This window comes from Arachis hypogaea, chromosome 11, assembly GCF_003086295.3.
Source record: "Arachis hypogaea cultivar Tifrunner chromosome 11, arahy.Tifrunner.gnm2.J5K5, whole genome shotgun sequence".
Taxonomy (NCBI): Eukaryota; Viridiplantae; Streptophyta; class Magnoliopsida; order Fabales; family Fabaceae; genus Arachis; species Arachis hypogaea.
Window position 1 is genome coordinate 147,042,848 of NC_092046.1, and position 18,131 is coordinate 147,060,978.

An 18,131-nucleotide genomic window follows, 5' to 3' on the forward strand; every position below is an offset into this window, starting at 1 on the left:
GCGGCTCATATCAAAGGGTTTCCTACACTGATACTCTTGTTTTATATGCCCTTCTCACCAAAACTGAAATTTCATTTGCATATTTGATGGTTAGATACATGTTTGACTCTGTTAGAAGTGAAAAGGACAAAGCTCTTCCTTATGGCATATTTCTGACTTGTATTTTTGAGTATTTTGGTGTTGACTTGACCAATGAGAAATATGAAAATAGACATTCATATCTAAAGGGAGGTGGTTCAGTGAAACAGCAAAAAGGACCAACTCGATCTGAGAGAGTGGTTCTAGACGATGATGATGACGAGTTCATTCCAGATGATTCTACTGCTCCGTCCACTGAGGGTACTTCCATTTCCACTGGGAAGAAATCCACTCTGCTGAATGTGGTCAGGGATGTTGCTCAAGAGTTTGTCTCTCAATCGAACCACTTGATTGAATTAAGCAAAGAGAAAAGGAAGCTGGCTAGCAAGCATGAGAACTTCCTAAAGAAGTCAAGGGATAGGGTGGCTGTACTGATGACCTTCATTGATAACCTTCAAAATGATGAAGATGCTGCCACTGATGTTGAAGAGGATGCTGTTTCGGAAGGGAATGGTTCTGATGCCTAGGATTTGTCTCATAAAAACTGCTGCTGCTCTCTTTTTGTCTCATGATTTCTGCTTCTTTTGCTACTTTTGAACTATTTTTTTGGATGACTGTAATAACTCTTACTATTGATGCTCTTTAGACAGCTTAATTAGTACTTTGATCTGTGCTCTAACTCTTTTCTGCAGGATACAAGACTTTGTTTTTGTTGCTCTTATCTGCCCTTGATGACAAAAGGGGGAGTAAAATAGCAATAGGATAGGATAGTAGATCCTAGTACTAGTACTTGTTACTTATTTTTGCTGCATTAATACTTGTTTCTCACATGCTGAATTTGTTTGCTGATGGTAATAGCTTGATGTTGGACTGATTATGTGATGTTGCTCATTTGATATCCCTTGTACAAGATATATTGTACATAAATCTTTATTGTGCTTCCTTTAAGTACAATGTGAAACAGGGACAAAGAGGAAAGCATAGATTCAGGGGGAGCAACATAAAATCAAAGGGAGTCTCTAAAACCTTAACTCAAACTCATTTCCTTTTGATTGTTGCTTAAAATCATGTTTGTCATCAAGGGGGAGATTGTTGAGTTAAGAAATTAACTAAATTAATTAATGATGACAAACATTATTTTTGAGCAAAATAAATAATTAGTGTTGATTAATTAAATCTACTTATTAACTAATTGTTTATTATTGCAGGCCAAATGTTAATAGCACAAATGGAATAAAAGGCACTCAGCAAAGAATATTGGGCTGAAAGCAAAATAAAGAGCCCAAGCAAAAGCAAAGAAAGAAACCAAAGAAATTAAATCGGGCCATGCACACTAATACCATCCAAGCCCGAACTGATTTCAGAATTGAAATTTCCTCTCTCTTGCTTAACCAAAAGCAACGTTCTTCTTCCTTCTAATCAAGTCACATCAAGATTTCAGAAAAAGCAAGAAAGAGAAAGAGAAGAAAAGCTTCTTCCATAAGCCATTAACCAAAGAAGCAAGAGAGAGAGAGTTGAAGCTTGAAGCACAGAAGCTAAAACAGAAAACCCAAGCTAAATCAAGCTTAAGAAAGGTAATCCATATCATCTTGCATGCATCAGATCTTCATCCTTTCTTCCCTACTCTCTGCTCTACCCGAAAATGGCTTTGAAGGGAAAGTTGTTTTCTGCCCCATTCTGCTGTGTATCTACGGACTTAATCAAAACTTGGGGACCAAGTTGCATCTCTATGGTTCAGATTTGGTTGACCATTGGAAAACAATTCCAGTCACTTCTTCATGGCCTTCGGTCAAGTTGGAAAAGTCAGAAGCAAAGGTTACTCTTTGATGTTAAAAATGAAAAAGTAAGCTTGTGGGTTGGTGAAGCTCAAGGCTCAAGGTGTTGACCTTGGAAGAAGAACTCAACCACATGCAAGGAGATATAAGAAGCTTGCTGTTCATTCAGAAGGGAAGGAGAAAACCTGAGTTTGAGAGTTGTGTTCTGTGAAGTATTCCCTGTGAAGTTCCTCTACTTGGATAATGCTTTCTATCAAAGAAGCATTCGGCCAATACTGAAGAACTAAAACAGTGGTTTGCAAAGCTGGTTTTTCACATAGCAAAGAGGCTGTTGATGAAGTCAATCTCCTTCATGTTTTACTGATTGTAATGTGCTTTTCTAAGTTTATCTTTCTGTAATTTCTTGTGAGAAAAGGCATTGTGAGAAAGCTCAAGTAAAAGCCATGAGTAGAAAAAGGCTGAGTGATACACTTGAGAGAAAAGCCTAGAGTTAATTTCAGATTTCTTTAGGTGTGTTTATGTCTTGTATCTTGTACCTGTGAGGTATCCCTTTCTTAGTTGGGTTAGCACTAAGAGGTATAGTTAGGTATTAGCATAGCCAATGTCAAGTTAGGTTAGAACTTGAGTGTGAAAGGATTGGGTCAATCCTGTGTTATTGGTGTATGTAATACTGTTTACTATAGTGAAATTCTTCCATAGTTGTGGAGGAGATTGGATGTAGGTTGCATAGCACAAGGCAACCGAACCAGGATACATGCTGGTGTTAGCTTTTCTCCTCTCTGCTGTGTTCTGTTTTCTGATATTCATGAGACAAAAATAAATTGTCTCATAAATTTCCGCTGCTAAGTTAAAACAGAATCAGAACTGCAAATCTGTTCTAAAAGGGTAACAACAGTAATTAAAAGGAAGGCATAGATTCAACCCCCCTTCTCTAAGCCTACCACAACCTTCAAAGAGAAAGTGGAAGTTCTTATAAGATTAACAAGAAGAAGAAAGGGAGGAATTATATTCATACATGATGAGAGTTTGACATTTAGCAATATAAATTATATATTTGATACATAATTTGCGTTGGTTTGAGAAAGGATTGTTAGACACCAGTTGAATTGAATTGTCTGTAATATGAGTTACTGTTTTCAATATATTGAAGTTAGTGTGGTTTTTAACCATTGTGTCTTTTTAAATCTTATTTGTAGATGGATGAAGGTATAACGATTGTGTATCATCATGGAGGTAGTTTTGTCACCAAACCAAATAGTAGTTTGGTTTATGACAATAATTACACTGATGAGTTGACTAGGCTAGATGAGGATTTACTAGATGTATTTTCACTTAGAAATTACTACAAGGTCCTAGGTTATGATAACATGGTTGAGTATTGGTGGCTTGTTCCTGGTAGACCTATGAAGAGTGGATTGCGAGCACTAAGTCATGACAAAGAGCTGGTAGAGATGTATTTCTATGCAAACAACAATGAGGGAAGAGTGCACATATACTATGAGCATGGAGTTTTCCAACCCATGGTAGATGAAGAAGCACCTAAATTGATAGAGCTAACATCTAATTTCACTGGTGTAGAGAAAGATGTCAAAGGGACCACACCTATCCCAAATAATGATACACCAACAATTTCTTCCCATAGTAAATCACCCATCAACAGCACAATTGAAGGCCCTTCCAATGTAGCATCCAATCCCCCACTTGAATCTGCTTCCACCCCCCGTTGAAAGAGATACCGCAACCGAAACCAACACTTAAACCCACACCTAAGTCCAGGCCAGCACCTAAGGAGATACCTAGACCTACACCTAAACCCAAACCAGCACCTAAGGAGACACCTAAACCCACACTCAAACCAGCACCTAATCCCAAGTCCACATCCAAACTAGCACCTAAGCCCAAGTCCACATCGAATACAACTAAGTCCATACCCAAGTCCAGATCCAAACCCAATCCAACACCCAAATCAGCACCCAAGCCCAATTCAACACGCAACTCAGCACCCAAATCTAAAGCCACTTCATCCAAATCAATTCCTACTACAACCAGATCCTCTGCTAGACTAAAAAAAAGTGGTGGGACAAAAATAGGATACTGACAGCAAGACAGCCTATATAAGCCTCGATGATAGCAATGACAGTGACAGTGACTCACATGACTCCTACAAATCTGCAAAAGACAACCTATATAAGTCTGGACCACAAGATAGTTCTATTGAATCAGATATTGAAGGTGGTCTATACGCAGTAAGATTGAGGAAATTTAAATTGAAGTATGCTCCAGGTGCTGCCTGGAAGAAGGACAAAGAGAAAATAGTGGAGGAAGATGACATCTAACCATTACAGTGTCAGACGTCATTTAAAATTGTCAGGTCAGCTTTTTAGTGATGGAAAACAACGAAAGGGCTAAATTGAGGCACAGGTCAAAATTTCAGGATATAATTTAAGTCAATTAAAAATTTGAGAACTAAATTATATTGAGATCAAATTTTAGGGATCATTTTATATATTAATTCAAAATTACACTAAACAAAAATATTGAGAGAAAAAAAATTAGCAGATTGACAAATTTAGTAATACACACAAAATTTACAGATTGGCAAATTTAGTAATACGCACAAAATTCGTCCATTTTCAACTTGCCTATTTATATCACGTTCTTCTATGTATTTGGCGTGGTACGATCTGAATTGAATTATTATATTTATTTTTTTCAATTAATTTAATTTTATTTAAATAAATATAATTGAAATTATCGATTTAATTTAATTTAATAAAGTTAAAAGTATTATTATTATTATTGTATTTATATCATTCATTATATTTATATGATTTAAAAAATTAACGGTTTAAAATTGTTAGAAAAAAGAACAAATAAGTCCCAACCTTTTGTCTTACGAATATTTGTATTCTTGATCATTAAAAAATGGTGCATTTTATGGTGTAGAAATAAAATTATTTCTACATGTGTAGAAGAATAGGTGTCAATGCATTAGTAGTTCATGTTGATGGCTCTTGGATGGGGAATAATTAATTAGACTACACAATTATTGATTCATTAGATCCACAAAAAGAAAGAGTGTGTGACATTGTATTTGTGCCATAGAGACAACTTATTAGATTTTTTTAGTTTTAATTACTCTATACCCTATAGTTTCGTGAAATTTTTAATTAGGTCCCTATACTCTTTTTCTTTTTAATTGAGTCCCTGCACTAATTTTTTTTTCAATTAAGTCCCTCTTAGTAGTAATTGGCTTAATTTTATAGGAACCCAATTAAAAAAAAGGAATTGATATAGGGACTTAAATAAAAGAAAAAAAAATGTAAGGACCCAATTAAAAAAAAAATTTGGTGCAATGACTCAATTAAAAGGAAAAAAAGTATAGGGACCTAATTGAAAATTTCGCGAAATTATAGGGACCAACAGAGTAATTAAACCATTTTTTTATTTTAATAAATTGAATAAATATTTTATTTATTAAAATAAATAATTTAAAAAATTATTACCATGTAGACGAAATATATGTGTTTATAAATATAAAAATATATTTTATAAAAATAATAAAAAATATTAATAATTTAAATTAGACCAAATTCTTAAAAATAGAACATTTCAATTAATATAGAAGGTGGATGATCTTAACCATACTACTTCCATCCACTGACGTTTTTTATTAGAATTTACACTAAATCAATTCAAATAATAACAAGGCGGGATTCGAACCCCCAACACTTGCTTAAGCAAACTAGTGAGCTAACCACTAGACAAAGTTCATTAATTAGTTAGTTAAAACCGCCTATTTCTTCTGTTATTTTGAAACTGCTCATCTTTTCTGTTATTTGAAACTGCTTATCTTTCTTATTATTTGAAATATTCTATTTTTAAGAGTTTGATTTAATTTAAATTATTAATATTTTTTATTATTTTCAAAAATTATATTTTTATATTTATAAATACACATATATCGTTTACACTATAAATGAGATAATTTTTTATGTATCTCGTTTACAGTAAGGAGATATATGAAAATTGAAAAAATACGCATATCTCGATACGGGTAAAATTATCTCGTTTACAGTATAAACAAGATAAGAGATGCTGATGTATTTTCTTAATAATTTTTAAAATTATTTATTTCAGAAAATAAAATATTTATTTAATTTATTAAAATAAAAAATTTTCACATATTATTTGATTTATTGTTAATAAATATGTGTATCACTAATCAAATTAGAATTAAGTCGATTAGATGAAAAAAATTTTGAAAAAAAAATATTTTTTTAATATTAACCAAAATATTTTTCATAGAATTTAAAAAAGAAAAAGATCTTGAGACCAACTTACTTTCACTCGTAAAATTATTACTATTAAAAACGAAAGAATGTATAATTTAAGTAATAGGTAATTACTATTCATTTATGGTGGTTAACAAATTTAATTTGTTTTTATAATTTATATGTCCTAAATATATTACTAATTATTTTTATATTTTTAATATTTTACATGTTTTAATTTATAAATTGAATTGATAATTTACTATTATTAAAGGTATCCCTTTTTTTAGAAGAAAATATTTAACTTTGAACAAAAGATTAAATTAGAACGATATAAAATATTTTAGACAAAAATAAAATATTTCAAACATTAAGGATAAAATTAGAACTTAGTTCAAATATTATGGACCAAAACAATATTTTTTCATTGTAAATTGTTATTTATTTTCAAATATTTAATAATAGGGTAAAATATACTTTTGTCCTTGATGTTTGTAATTTTTTTTAAAATATCTCTAATTTTTTATTTTATTTAATTTTATCTTTAACGTTTTCGATTCATTCAATTACAATTAAAAAAATATTTTATTTTTGTCTAAAACATTTTATATCGTTCTAATTTAGTCTTTTTTTCAAAATTAAATATTTTCTTCTAAAAAAATGGGATACCTTTAATAATAGTAAATTATCAATTCAATTTATAAATTAAAACATGTAAAATATTAAAAATATAAAAATAGTTAGTAATATATTTAGGACATATAAATTATAAAAACAAATTAAATTTGTTAACCACGGTAAATGAATAGTAATTACCTATTACTTAAATTATACATTCTTTCGTTTTTAATAGTAATAATTTTAAGAGTGAAAGTAAGTTAGATCTTTTTTTTTTTAATTCTATGAAAAATATTTTGGTTAATATTAAAAAAATATTATTTTTTTTTCAAAATCTAATGGACTTAATTCTAATTTGATTAGTGATACACATATTTATTAACAATAAATCAAATAATATGTGGAAATTTTTTATTTTAATAAATTAAATAAATATTTTATTTTTTGAAATAAATCATTTTAAAAATTATTAGGAAAATACATCAGCATCTCTTATCTTGTTTATACTGTAAACGAGATAATTTTACCCGTATCGAGTTATGTGTATTTTTTCAATTTTCATATATCTCCTTACTGTAAGCGAGATACATAAAAAATTATCTCGTTTATAGTGTAAACGAGATATGTGTATTTGTAAATATAAAAATATAATTTTTGAAAATAATAAAAAATATTAATAATTTAAATTAAATCAAACTCTTAAAAATAGAATATTTCAAATAATAAGAAAGATAAACAGTTTCAAATAATAGAAAAGATGAGCAGTTTTTCAAAATAACAGAAGAAATAGGCAGTTTTAACTAACTAATTAATGAACTTGGTCTAGTGGTTAGCTCACTAATTTGCTTAAACAGGTGTTGGGAGTTCGAATCCCGCACGGTTAAGATCGTCCACTTTCTATATTAATTGAAATGTTCTATTTTTAAGAATTTGGTCTAATTTAAATTATTAATATTTTTTATTATTTTTATAAAATATATTTTTATATTTATAGATACATATATCTCGTCTACATAGTAATAATTTTTTAAATTATTTATTTTAATAAATAAAATATTTATTCAATTTATTAATAAAAAAATCTAATAAGTTGTCTCTATGGCACAAATACAATGTCACACACTCTCTTTTTTTTGTGTGGATCCAATGAATCAATAATTGTGTAGTCTAATTAATTCTATGGTAATAATTTTTTAAATTATTTATTTTAATAAATTAAATATTTATTCAATTTATTAAAATAAAAAAATATAATAAGTTGTCTCTATGACAGAAATACAATGTCACACACTTTCTTTTTGTGGGTCTAATGAATCAATAATTGTGTAGTCTAATTAATTCTTCCCCATCCAAGAGCCATCATCATGAACTACTAATGCATTGACACCTATCTTTCTACACATGTAGAAACAATTTCATTTCTACACCATAAAATACACCTTAAAAAATACTTTTAAGTTCCTAACTTTCCCCACTGAATGGCTGATAACAGAGTAACAGTATTTACACTTTAAAGAGCTAACATCGTGAATGTGACATCGTCAATCAAATCTGAAAAGAATTAAAATCCGTGACTGCTGAAACACTTATTAGGCAATAAATCTACTTACATTACAATAACCGTCTACGAAAACTAGAATGACCACAAGAAAAGAGCTAAAGCACCTATCTAAAGAGTTCTAACATGAGCTCTACACCACGATTCTTCATTAAAATTTTTTCAGAATCCTAGTGACTCCCATGGAAGAAGTTAAACTGGTACATGCGAGTACATTAACATATTCTCGATGCAGCTTGACTATTTTCACATTTCAGAGTAGCTATCTGCCTTGACTGTCGCTATCCTCTTCTGATATATTAAACAAGAACTTCGGAAGCGAGGCAATTCGAGGGAGATGAAGCAACAATTCTCCAAACGAGTCTTTCCTAGACATGCCTGGTGCCTGCTTGCTAGATGAAACATCTCTAGAGTCCTCTTCCAATATCTTGAAATCTATTCTACTTTTGTCATCCATCACTGTTTCATGAGTATGGGCAAGTTGAATACCTTTCCCACGGTCAGGCCCTTCAACCAGAGTTTCATGGTCATGTGAGTTCTGCACGGCTGGAGGGTCCTTCTGAAGAAGACAACAAAGAGAATTGACCCTTGACATGAGTGATTTTTCATCAGAAGCGGCTGTACCTATAGCCTGATTGTCACTAAGAAGATACTGTGCAATGTCCTCCAGCATTTCCTGGTACTCTGGCTCAGATGTTATTTGCTCAGAAAGGCAATGTTCAATGTGGCCAAGAAAATCGCTGACTGACATAGAAGGGCGTAATCCAGGCACTTTAATCTCATCCCAATTTCTAGGGGCCTTGGATTCAGCTTCAGAACTTGAACTCCCTTCAATTGCACGGCAGTCCATGACTAGTTTATAAAAGAAAAACAAAACAAAAAGTTAATATAAAGCACAATAAACCTTCAACACAGTGTAATAAAGAATCAATGATCAGGACAATCAATACAAGAGCCAGGTTCTTATATTACCTGAACTAGGGGAAGGCGCTTCACGGGGCAGACTATCTATGCTAATGGCTGGAGGATTATTGTGCTCAATCGTAAATGATGGTGACAGGGATGCAATAGGTGATTGCACGTCCAGAAAACTAGACATGGCAGATCCCTTACTGTTGACTTGATGCACATCATGATCTTTTGGATTGTCCGCGCTCTCAGCAGAAGAGGGCCTTGTCTCAAAATGAGGTGAATCCAAAATTATATCTGGTTGTTGGCTTAAAAAATTAAGACGGGCATCACACTGGATAAGCTTTTCAAAATGCTTGGTCAACAGCCCTTGTGGACATTGCAAAAGATGCTGCCTACAGAAAACCCAAGTTGAGTTAGACACATCAGGTCTTAGAAATATAATAACTTAGGACTTGATGATTATAGCATGAACCCAATATAAATTAGAAGTTAACACATTGAACCAAACAAATTTTCACAATAAAAAGCCATTAACGACTATGAATGTGTTAAATCTATATCATAAAGACTCCTCTAAAACTAAACAAATATGATATCCAAAAACCAAATGCAACTGGGCCTCCCCTCCCTCAATTATTTTACTGAGCTCTCTCGTTGTTACCTAATAGCACTCTCGGTTGTCCTATGGGAGATCAGTCTTCAATATTGAATGCTACCTTTGGTACCCAACTTATAACTTTTAAATCCATACCAAATATCAACGAAAATATTTGAGCTCACATCTACACCAGAGGATAACTGCGGAAAAGAATATACCTATGTTTGCTCGCCTGTCCATCCGTAAAATCTGATGTTGCCTGCCACAGTGTATGCTTTCTAGGCTGAGGATTAGTTTCCCTGAAGAAAAGAGGCTGTCTGGCAAGCTGCACATATACACAAATAAATTCCCAATGAATCAAAGAATACTGAACAACTAAGCATGCCTAGAGATTAATTATAAACTAGTTAATATAGAGAGATGACTAGGCAAATAATTACCACTACAGACAATGAACTAGGTCCATCCTCAGGGCAATTGGCCTTAAGTGCTGTAATATCTGACCATTGGATTTCTATTTTGCTCTTCAGCCCACCTTCAAGAATTTCCCAAACAAGCTTATGCTTAGCGAAGTAACACTTTGCCACCAAGTCGCCCTCATATTTTGATTTATACTGCACAAATAAACAAATAAATTTCAACCTAAGCAGAATTCAAGGGGGGAGGGAGGTGAAGATATCTCCCAAAAATACTAGTGACAAGGTAGTAATACTTGAACTATACCTCCCATGTACCAATTTTTAAAAGTGAAGCTGGGAAATTCGAAGCCTTAAGCTTATCAACAGAACTGGTTCCAGCAGCAGCACGCGTATCCTTTTTCCCTAGACAGCTTAAGTTGTCACTTTCCGTATTTGTAACAGCCACACTCCCTTGAGAAAGCTTCATTTGTATCAAATCCAACAGTGAAGGACTCTTCTTCAGACGCAAACCCAAAGGGCTAGGCTCATCAAGTATGCTGTATGCTGAAGCATCACCAAAAGATGCATCCCTTGAGATACTCTGCTCATGTGCGAAATTCCCAGAAACCAATCACAAGGAGAATAAGTCCCCGAAATAAAAGAACATTGTCAAATAAAAAGCTTATGACAACCAAAATTTTAAATTGAATATACTTTTTTTTTTTCATCTGCGCATGCAGTAACACGCCAATTAATCTTTCAATGAAAATTGTGGTTAACAACAAAATAATAAAATATCATATTCATCCGACTCTTGAACACAAGAAAGGAACTCTACTCTTTTCTAATCTCAACAGGGAATATCAAAAGGAACAAAAAAATTGCACGCCAAAATCACCCTTTTCTTTTTACCCAAAAACACGTTTTCTCTTTCTTTTTTTTTTCCCTTAAAAAAATAATTATTTTAAAAGTCCAGCTGATCACAAACCTCTTTCGGAGCGAGTGAAGATTTGGAGCGCTTGTTGATGGGACCATTCTCTTCCTCGAGAGGGTCCTCGATCTCCAGCTTTACCAGCCTCCTTTCACGGATCAACGCCGTTTCGGGGTCTGAATGGTGGTTCCCTGAGCCCATCAGCTGAACCATGGAAACTTTTCAGCGAGGCAAGAATGATAATACTTTGAAGAATCCAAGAATCGAATCAGCAATCGATTCCGACGCAACGATCGCAAAGATCGGAGATTCCGAGACGAAACCCTAAAAAAAGAAGAAGGAGAGAAGAAGAACACACAACAAACCACGAAGAAGAAGGAAAGGGGGCTTTGGTAATGTTCGACGAATCAGAGAGAGAAACAGAAAGAGAGAGAGGGGCTGGGTTTGGTAAAATTTTTTAGAGGGGTGTTTGTGGTTTTTAAGAACACAATTACTTTATTTTATGTTTGGCAAATTAAAAAGTGTAAGTATTTGTGTTTTTTTTTTTTTTTGTGGCTTTTAAAAATTAGGAGTACTTTTGAAAGCATATAAGAAAAATTTTTTTAAAGTTGATTTGTGTTTATCAAAATTAAAAGAAATCTAATATAATAAATATTTAAAATTATCTTTATTAATTATTAACACTAGATTTTATTTATTTTTTTACACATATTTTTTGTCATTATATGGCCATTGAAATATTTATATATTTCTAATTTCTCACTCTAACTTCCATAAATTCTAACATAATCTTTATATATTTTTTATTTTTTAATCTAATCTTTACAATTTCAACACAAATACATTTCTAATTCTCTATTACGTATTAGGTATGAATTTCTATCTATTTATATTATTTTTTGTGCGTTATTTTTGTATTTTTTAGTAAATGTTTGTTTTTCTTTATTCTTTAAAACATAAAGAAATAGACCTGATTTATAGAAACTAATCATAAAATTTTCGTACACCAATTTCATGAACATTAGTCAAAATTATAATAACTATATATATATATATATATATATATATATATATATATATATAATTTTATTTGAGATATGTATTCCATTTTCTATGATTTATAAAAGTGAGTCAATATATATAGATGAGTAATGAACGTATCAATACTAATATTAGATTACACACAAATTTTATTATTAATTTATATTAATATAGAGAGTAAATCAAATAAATATTTAAATTATTAGTCTCTAAAATTTGAAAAAAAAATTATTTTTTATTATAAATATATTTATTATAATTTTTTTAATTTTTAAAAATCTATTTTACCAAACGCAATTATAGTATTTGTGGTTATTAAAAATTATTTTTAATGTGATTTTACCAAATATAAGTGCTATAACTTTTAAAAAATTATCTTTTAAAAAATAGCTTTCATAAACTACTCTGGAAAAAATAAAAACTCTACCAAACCAAGTTAGAGTATAAAGACATGCACGTGAGTGAGAAGCACGTGCAAGATTTGTCGAATTGTCAAAAATGACCTCTGGTCCCTGTGCTGTGACGAGCTTTGAGGTTGGCGTGGGTTTTAATGTCATTTCACAAAGACACGTATGAAATTCATGGATATATGTGGGTCCCATTTTACCTTCCTTTCGCTTTAACTAACGGCGGAGTTTGCCACCTGGAGATCGATCCCGCCGGCTAGCTTCTGTCGTGATTGGCTCTGGTTTTGACACGTGGACTTCCTTGACTGGATGGACCAAAATTGGGATAATCTATGCCAGATGCATTGTTAGAGAGGGTGATTAAATCCGGATCCAATGTGCAGTATCACGGTAAAGATTGGATCGGATATTAAATTATAGAATTATACCTGGATATTTGATTGGCAAATCCATGGATCCAATTAAAAAATAAAAGATATTATAAATAAATGAAATTATAATGTTTTTTGTGAACTTATGTAATTTTATTATATTATAATTTTATGTTTTTTTATTCACTTTAATTTTTAATTTTTGTTATATTCTTATAATATTAATACATTAAAACTTGTATTATTACTTTATTGTTAAAACGTTGGATAATTAGATTTGGTTATTTTATTTTTATTATTTTTTTGATGTAGTTTTATTTCTATTATTAATATTTATATATATTTGATTGTTTTATTTTTATTATTTAAAAAATATTATTTAATAATATTTTAAAAATAAACAAATATAAAATATAAAAAAATTATAATTTCTTATACAAAAAAAAATATTGTTTTTCTTTTCTATTATCGATTATATTCGATATTCAATCAGATTCGATATCTTCTTTTTTTTTTCAAAGTTAGGAATGAGATTTGAATTTGCGACTTCTAAGTGAGTATAAAGAGACTATATTATTTGAGTTATAGCTCGTTAACACCCGATCCGATATTTTAAATGCGAATTGAATCGAGATTTTATTTTTATCTTATCCGATTTGTAATATACCCCTAGAAGTAAATATCTTTGTATTGGATTTTTTTGTTAACATTATAAATTGTGTTATAAATGTGTTCCTCCTTCTAATACTATACCTTTTAACATTATACTATACTAAGTTATTATTAATATACCTTTAAAAAAATTAAAATTAGTTCGACTCTATCTAAACCGTGTTATCCATGGATGGAAGCCTCCTTCCAATATTATATTCTTTTATTTGGATAATCTATTTTTTATTACGTCTCTAAAAGGAATAATATCTCATTTAATATTATACTATACTAAGTTATTATAGAAATGGAATTGTTTATTCTGATTTTGTTCTTCATAAAAATCGTACATGAATTCTTTTAACCTGACTATTTATATAGCTAGCATGGTTGATATTTTATAAATGCCACCCACTAAAAGAGTGCAAAGTAGATAATTAAGTTTTCATTTTTTCGGCATTGAAAAATGGAATATCGTGGTAAACATTTTTTTTAACAATCATGCTTTGTCCAACCCCAACTTTGACCTGTTGACCAGAAACCCAATGTGTGGGGAATGTTGTTGGACAACACAACATATTCAAAGGGAAGTAGTGCTTGCTAGGGATGTCAATGGGCAGGGTGGGGGCGGAGATGCCTCTCTGCTCCCCATCCCCGCCTTTAGATTTGTTTTTTATTTCTGCCTCTATTTTTTGTCGTGGGGGAATATTGCTTCTCATCTCCATTTTCCATGGGTCCCATTTCTCGCGGGAACTCCATTCCCATCTACATAATAGTTCTAACTAATTATTAATTTTCATATGAATAGAGCTGCAAGTATCTATCTTATACAAAAACTGCAACATTTTATACAAAAAATCTAAATGACACGATGGTGACTTCTTTCGAAATAACGCAATAGGGGGGGAGGGGACGCAACAACGAGCCAAAGGACAAAGCAGTGGACAAGGTGGGAGACGCGGCAACAAAGAGGAGAATGGACATGACGGCAGAGTTACGAAAAGGAACGCCGCAAATAGAAATTATGATGCGGTAAGGGTGATGGCACGGTGAGGTGTGACGATGCGGTGAGAAGGGTAACGAGGGGGTGGCTACAGAGAGGTTGGATGGAGTATGGACAACCTTAGAGATCTCTGAATTGAAGAAGGGTTATGCAAATAAAAATTAGGAGTTTTGAGTTTCTATATATATGTGTATGTGAAAAATGACTAAAAAACATATATGAGAAATAAACTATTAAAGATAATTCAAGGAATTCATAAATTTCGGGGAATAGCGGGGACGGGGCGGGGATCCCCGCTCGGGTCCCCGCACCTGCTTCGGGGAAATTTTGTTCTCCATCCCCATTCCCGCGGAAAAAATTCCCCACAATCGGATCCTCATTTGGAGCAGTCCCCGCAGGGATCCCCGCGTCTCGGAAAATTTTGCCATCCCCAATGCTTGCTGCCATGAAGTTGTTTTTAGCTTCACGGTCAAAAGTTGCCATTTTAAATGCGCCAATGGGTGAATGAAATTCAAGATGTGTGTACACTTTGTGATAACCAAAACCTTCGCCTTTGACTAAACCACAACTATTCTTAATTCATTCTATTCTAACCCAACCTGAGATAAATCCACTAAGGGAAAGTAATCAAAGTATAAGAAACTAATTTTTAGTTATCCAACATTAGTCAATTTTAATGTAGGGTTACAATTTAGGATTTTGAGTTAAAAATTTATAATTTACCATTTAGAATTTAAAACATACAAAATAATTTTAAAATTAACTAATGTTGACTTAAAAAATTAATTGCCTAGCTTTACTCATCCACTAAACAACTTGGTTTCAAATTGTCAATTATGTGAATAAATACCAATTGTTACATGATACAGGAAGGGTGCCAAATTCATATGGTACTGATATAGGGATATCTCAATTGGGAAAACTATCTCACATCATTTGAAAAATTAAACAATTTTCAGATGGTGTAAAAGCAGATTTAGAGACGTCACAAATCACTAGACTAAACAAAGCTAGGTTTATGACTCAGATTGCAACCTTTATGTAACATTTCTGTTTACTTTCAGATATGGCAAGGCTCCAATTACGTTGTCATAGTCAGCCCTGCTTACTGGGTGCTGCACATGACAATAAAAAGGAGTTAGACATGAGAATGCAAATCCTATCATTTCATATAATGATATATATAGCAAATTCAAGCTAACACTTGTACTCATGCAAACTACCCACCTTATACATGATGAATAAGAAAATTTCAAAGATGTAAAATTTCCAATGGGGCATGTTAGTTGAATCCAAGTCAGATACCTAAGCCCTTCCGCATTACAAGTTACAACTAGCATCATTCTAGAAATCCAACTATAGACGGGATGATGTTGGTTTGGTAGAGGGAAACAAGTTCAAAACACTGGATTTCTCTAAAACCCATAATCAACTAAGTGCTAAGATGAGTATAAATTTCAGATACTCGGGCAGTAATTACTGACAAACTTTATGAAGTCACTCATATATGAAGTCACTCTGTGAACAGGTAGTATGGCAAGTAGAAATCAATGGAATGAAAAATATTGGGGAAGAAACTCAACTATATGATAAATGACTAGAAAGAATGACTTTTGTTCATGTTATGAACCTTCGTCCTAAATCAGACACCAATAGCTACAAACTACAAATGCCATTGCATTATAGTTTCTGACATGTTTCTTCCCCCTCCTATTTGAAGGTAGATAAGTGAAGGTGTTTTAATATCATGATTTTCAATTTATCACCATTTCAAATGGAGAGAAGGCTGGGAGACAGTTTATACTCCAGCTTTTGCTTGTAAGCCCAAAGTCACCCCTATTCCTCTAATCCCACCACGGCACCACCCCAACAAAGAAAATAAGTTAACATAGAAATCTTAGTAAAGTCAGCAGTTATCAATTTATTGAATTCAGATCAAAAGAAAACGAGAATTAGTTGAAGAATCCTCAATAAACAAGCAAAGTTAACCCTCTTCAGAATCAGCAAACATTCAATCCAATTCCTTGTAAAACAATGTCATCAGTCATCAGCCATCATAAAAATTCGCCCAATATTCAACAGTCATATTACTTCTACACTCTTAAGATACTCAGGGAAATTGCACTTCACATGCCAAAACAACAAAACCAACAGCACCAATAAAAAAAATTTAAATATCAGCAAACCAATTGCAGTTCGCAATTGCATGTAAGAAATTGGTAACTGGTAGCCAAAGCAGAATGCTTAATTTATTACTTAAAAGAAGCCTCGCACCTTGGCCATTGTTGCCACTGAAATTAGACCACTATCTAAGAAGCTAAGACACAACCTTATCCATAGAAGAAAACCAAAGAACAATCAAACAAATCAATGAAATAAAATACAACTACAGTACCATTTTGGAGAGTCGCAATTTCCTCTTGGTATTCTTCTTGGCCAACAAATGCTGCTTCCCAGCTCTCCTGCGCACAATTTTCCCTCGACCTGTCACCCTAAATCGCTTCGCCGATGCCTGCAAACAACGATACAAATGACATTCAAACAAAGGATGTAATCCAAATTTCACCATTCAAACCTAAAAAAATCGTAGCTTTATCAGAATACTAAAAAATATTAAACTTATTTTTCCTTCTTATTACACAACTGTTAATGAAACTTGGAGTTACTCTTACCTCGCAGAAAAGACCAATTCAACAAAGAAAGGAGTGGAAGAGAGAGAAAGAGAGAGAAAGGGGAAGGGACCTTGTGAGTTTTCATTTTGTAGCCCTTGGCAGAAACAATGGTGAGGTGCTGAATCCTTGTAGGGTTAACGGTGCAGAGTCTGTGAGGAAGCGTTGAGCCAGAAATGCAGCTTGACGAACTGAGTTTCAGTGAGCTGAACTTGTTCAACAGAGGAACATCAACTGAAGAAGAGTGAGAAACACGTGTATAGGGAGCGCGTGGTGGAAGCCTGAAGGGAAAGGAAACCGTTGCCGTTGCACACGCCATGTTTCGGAATCGAAGGTGTGAGGTTCAAAGGGAAGATTAGCTTGTGGTTGTGGATAATGATTAAAGAGAGGCCTGGCCAGGGGTTCCTCAATCTTTCTCTTTTTTGCTGTTGTGTCCCCCTATCTTTACTATATTCACATGAAAACACAATTCTCTCCTTTTTTTTTTTGGACACACTTTGGGCCTTGAGAGTTCTCTTCTGTTTAACGATTGGGCCTTGACAATTATATTACTTTTAGTTTTCATTATATGGACTCTGGGCTTCTCTTAATTTGGTTTGGCTCACCATAATCTTATTGCTAATTTTGGTCTCCCCACCCTCCCTCTATTGGAGCTTGGTAATGATTAATTGGCTATCCATGATAGCAACTCTATTAGTATGGCTAAAATATATATAATTAGATCATTTATTTATCATAGTCTGTACAATTAGTTAGAAACTTAGAATAACAATTTTGTTAGTCTCTTGTATATAAGATTATTTTTTATACAGTACAAGGTGTGATTTGTCACACTAACAAAAAATCT

The 18,131-nt window shown here is 32.5% G+C and overlaps 2 protein-coding genes across 2 annotated transcripts; both read right to left on the reverse strand.

Moving 5' to 3' along the window:
• Positions 1-8,193: 8,193 nt before the first annotated feature.
• LOC112723465 (uncharacterized) lies at positions 8,194-11,646 on the reverse strand. The gene is made up of 6 exons (XM_025774852.2): positions 11,200-11,646; positions 10,537-10,812; positions 10,254-10,427; positions 10,032-10,138; positions 9,276-9,607; positions 8,194-9,155 (listed from the first exon to the last, which is right to left on the reverse strand). Exons 1-6 carry the CDS (start codon positions 11,353-11,355, stop codon positions 8,566-8,568), a joined length of 1,635 nt encoding a protein of 544 aa, XP_025630637.1. The 5' UTR covers positions 11,356-11,646; the 3' UTR covers positions 8,194-8,565.
• A 3,785-nt stretch (positions 11,647-15,431) lies between these two features.
• On the reverse strand, positions 15,432-17,743 carry LOC112723466 (large ribosomal subunit protein bL35c). Its single transcript, XM_025774853.3, has 3 exons — positions 17,358-17,743; positions 17,011-17,127; positions 15,432-15,730 (listed from the first exon to the last, which is right to left on the reverse strand). The coding sequence occupies exons 1-3, from the start codon at positions 17,601-17,603 to the stop codon at positions 15,653-15,655; spliced, it is 441 nt and encodes a 146-aa protein (XP_025630638.1). The 5' UTR covers positions 17,604-17,743; the 3' UTR covers positions 15,432-15,652.
• Positions 17,744-18,131: the final 388 nt, after the last annotated feature.

Bases quoted from the DNA above. Each gene is read 5' to 3' on its own strand.
- LOC112723465 (XM_025774852.2), bottom strand. From the start codon at position 11,355: ATGGTTCAGCTGATGGGCTCAGGGAACCACCATTCAGACCCCGAAACG. The intron at 9,608-10,031 runs GTATATTCTTTT...GGTTTTCTGTAG, and splicing joins GGACAGGCGAGCAAACATAG to GCAGCATCTTTTGCAATGTC. The intron at 9,156-9,275 runs GTAATATAAGAA...TTTATAAACTAG, and splicing joins AGCGCCTTCCCCTAGTTCAG to TCATGGACTGCCGTGCAATT.
- LOC112723466 (XM_025774853.3), bottom strand. From the start codon at position 17,603: ATGGCGTGTGCAACGGCAACGGTTTCCTTTCCCTTCAGGCTTCCACCA. The intron at 17,128-17,357 runs GTCCCTTCCCCT...CGTTGTTTGCAG, and splicing joins ACAAAATGAAAACTCACAAG to GCATCGGCGAAGCGATTTAG. The intron at 15,731-17,010 runs GTACTGTAGTTG...TGTCATGTGCAG, and splicing joins AATTGCGACTCTCCAAAATG to CACCCAGTAAGCAGGGCTGA.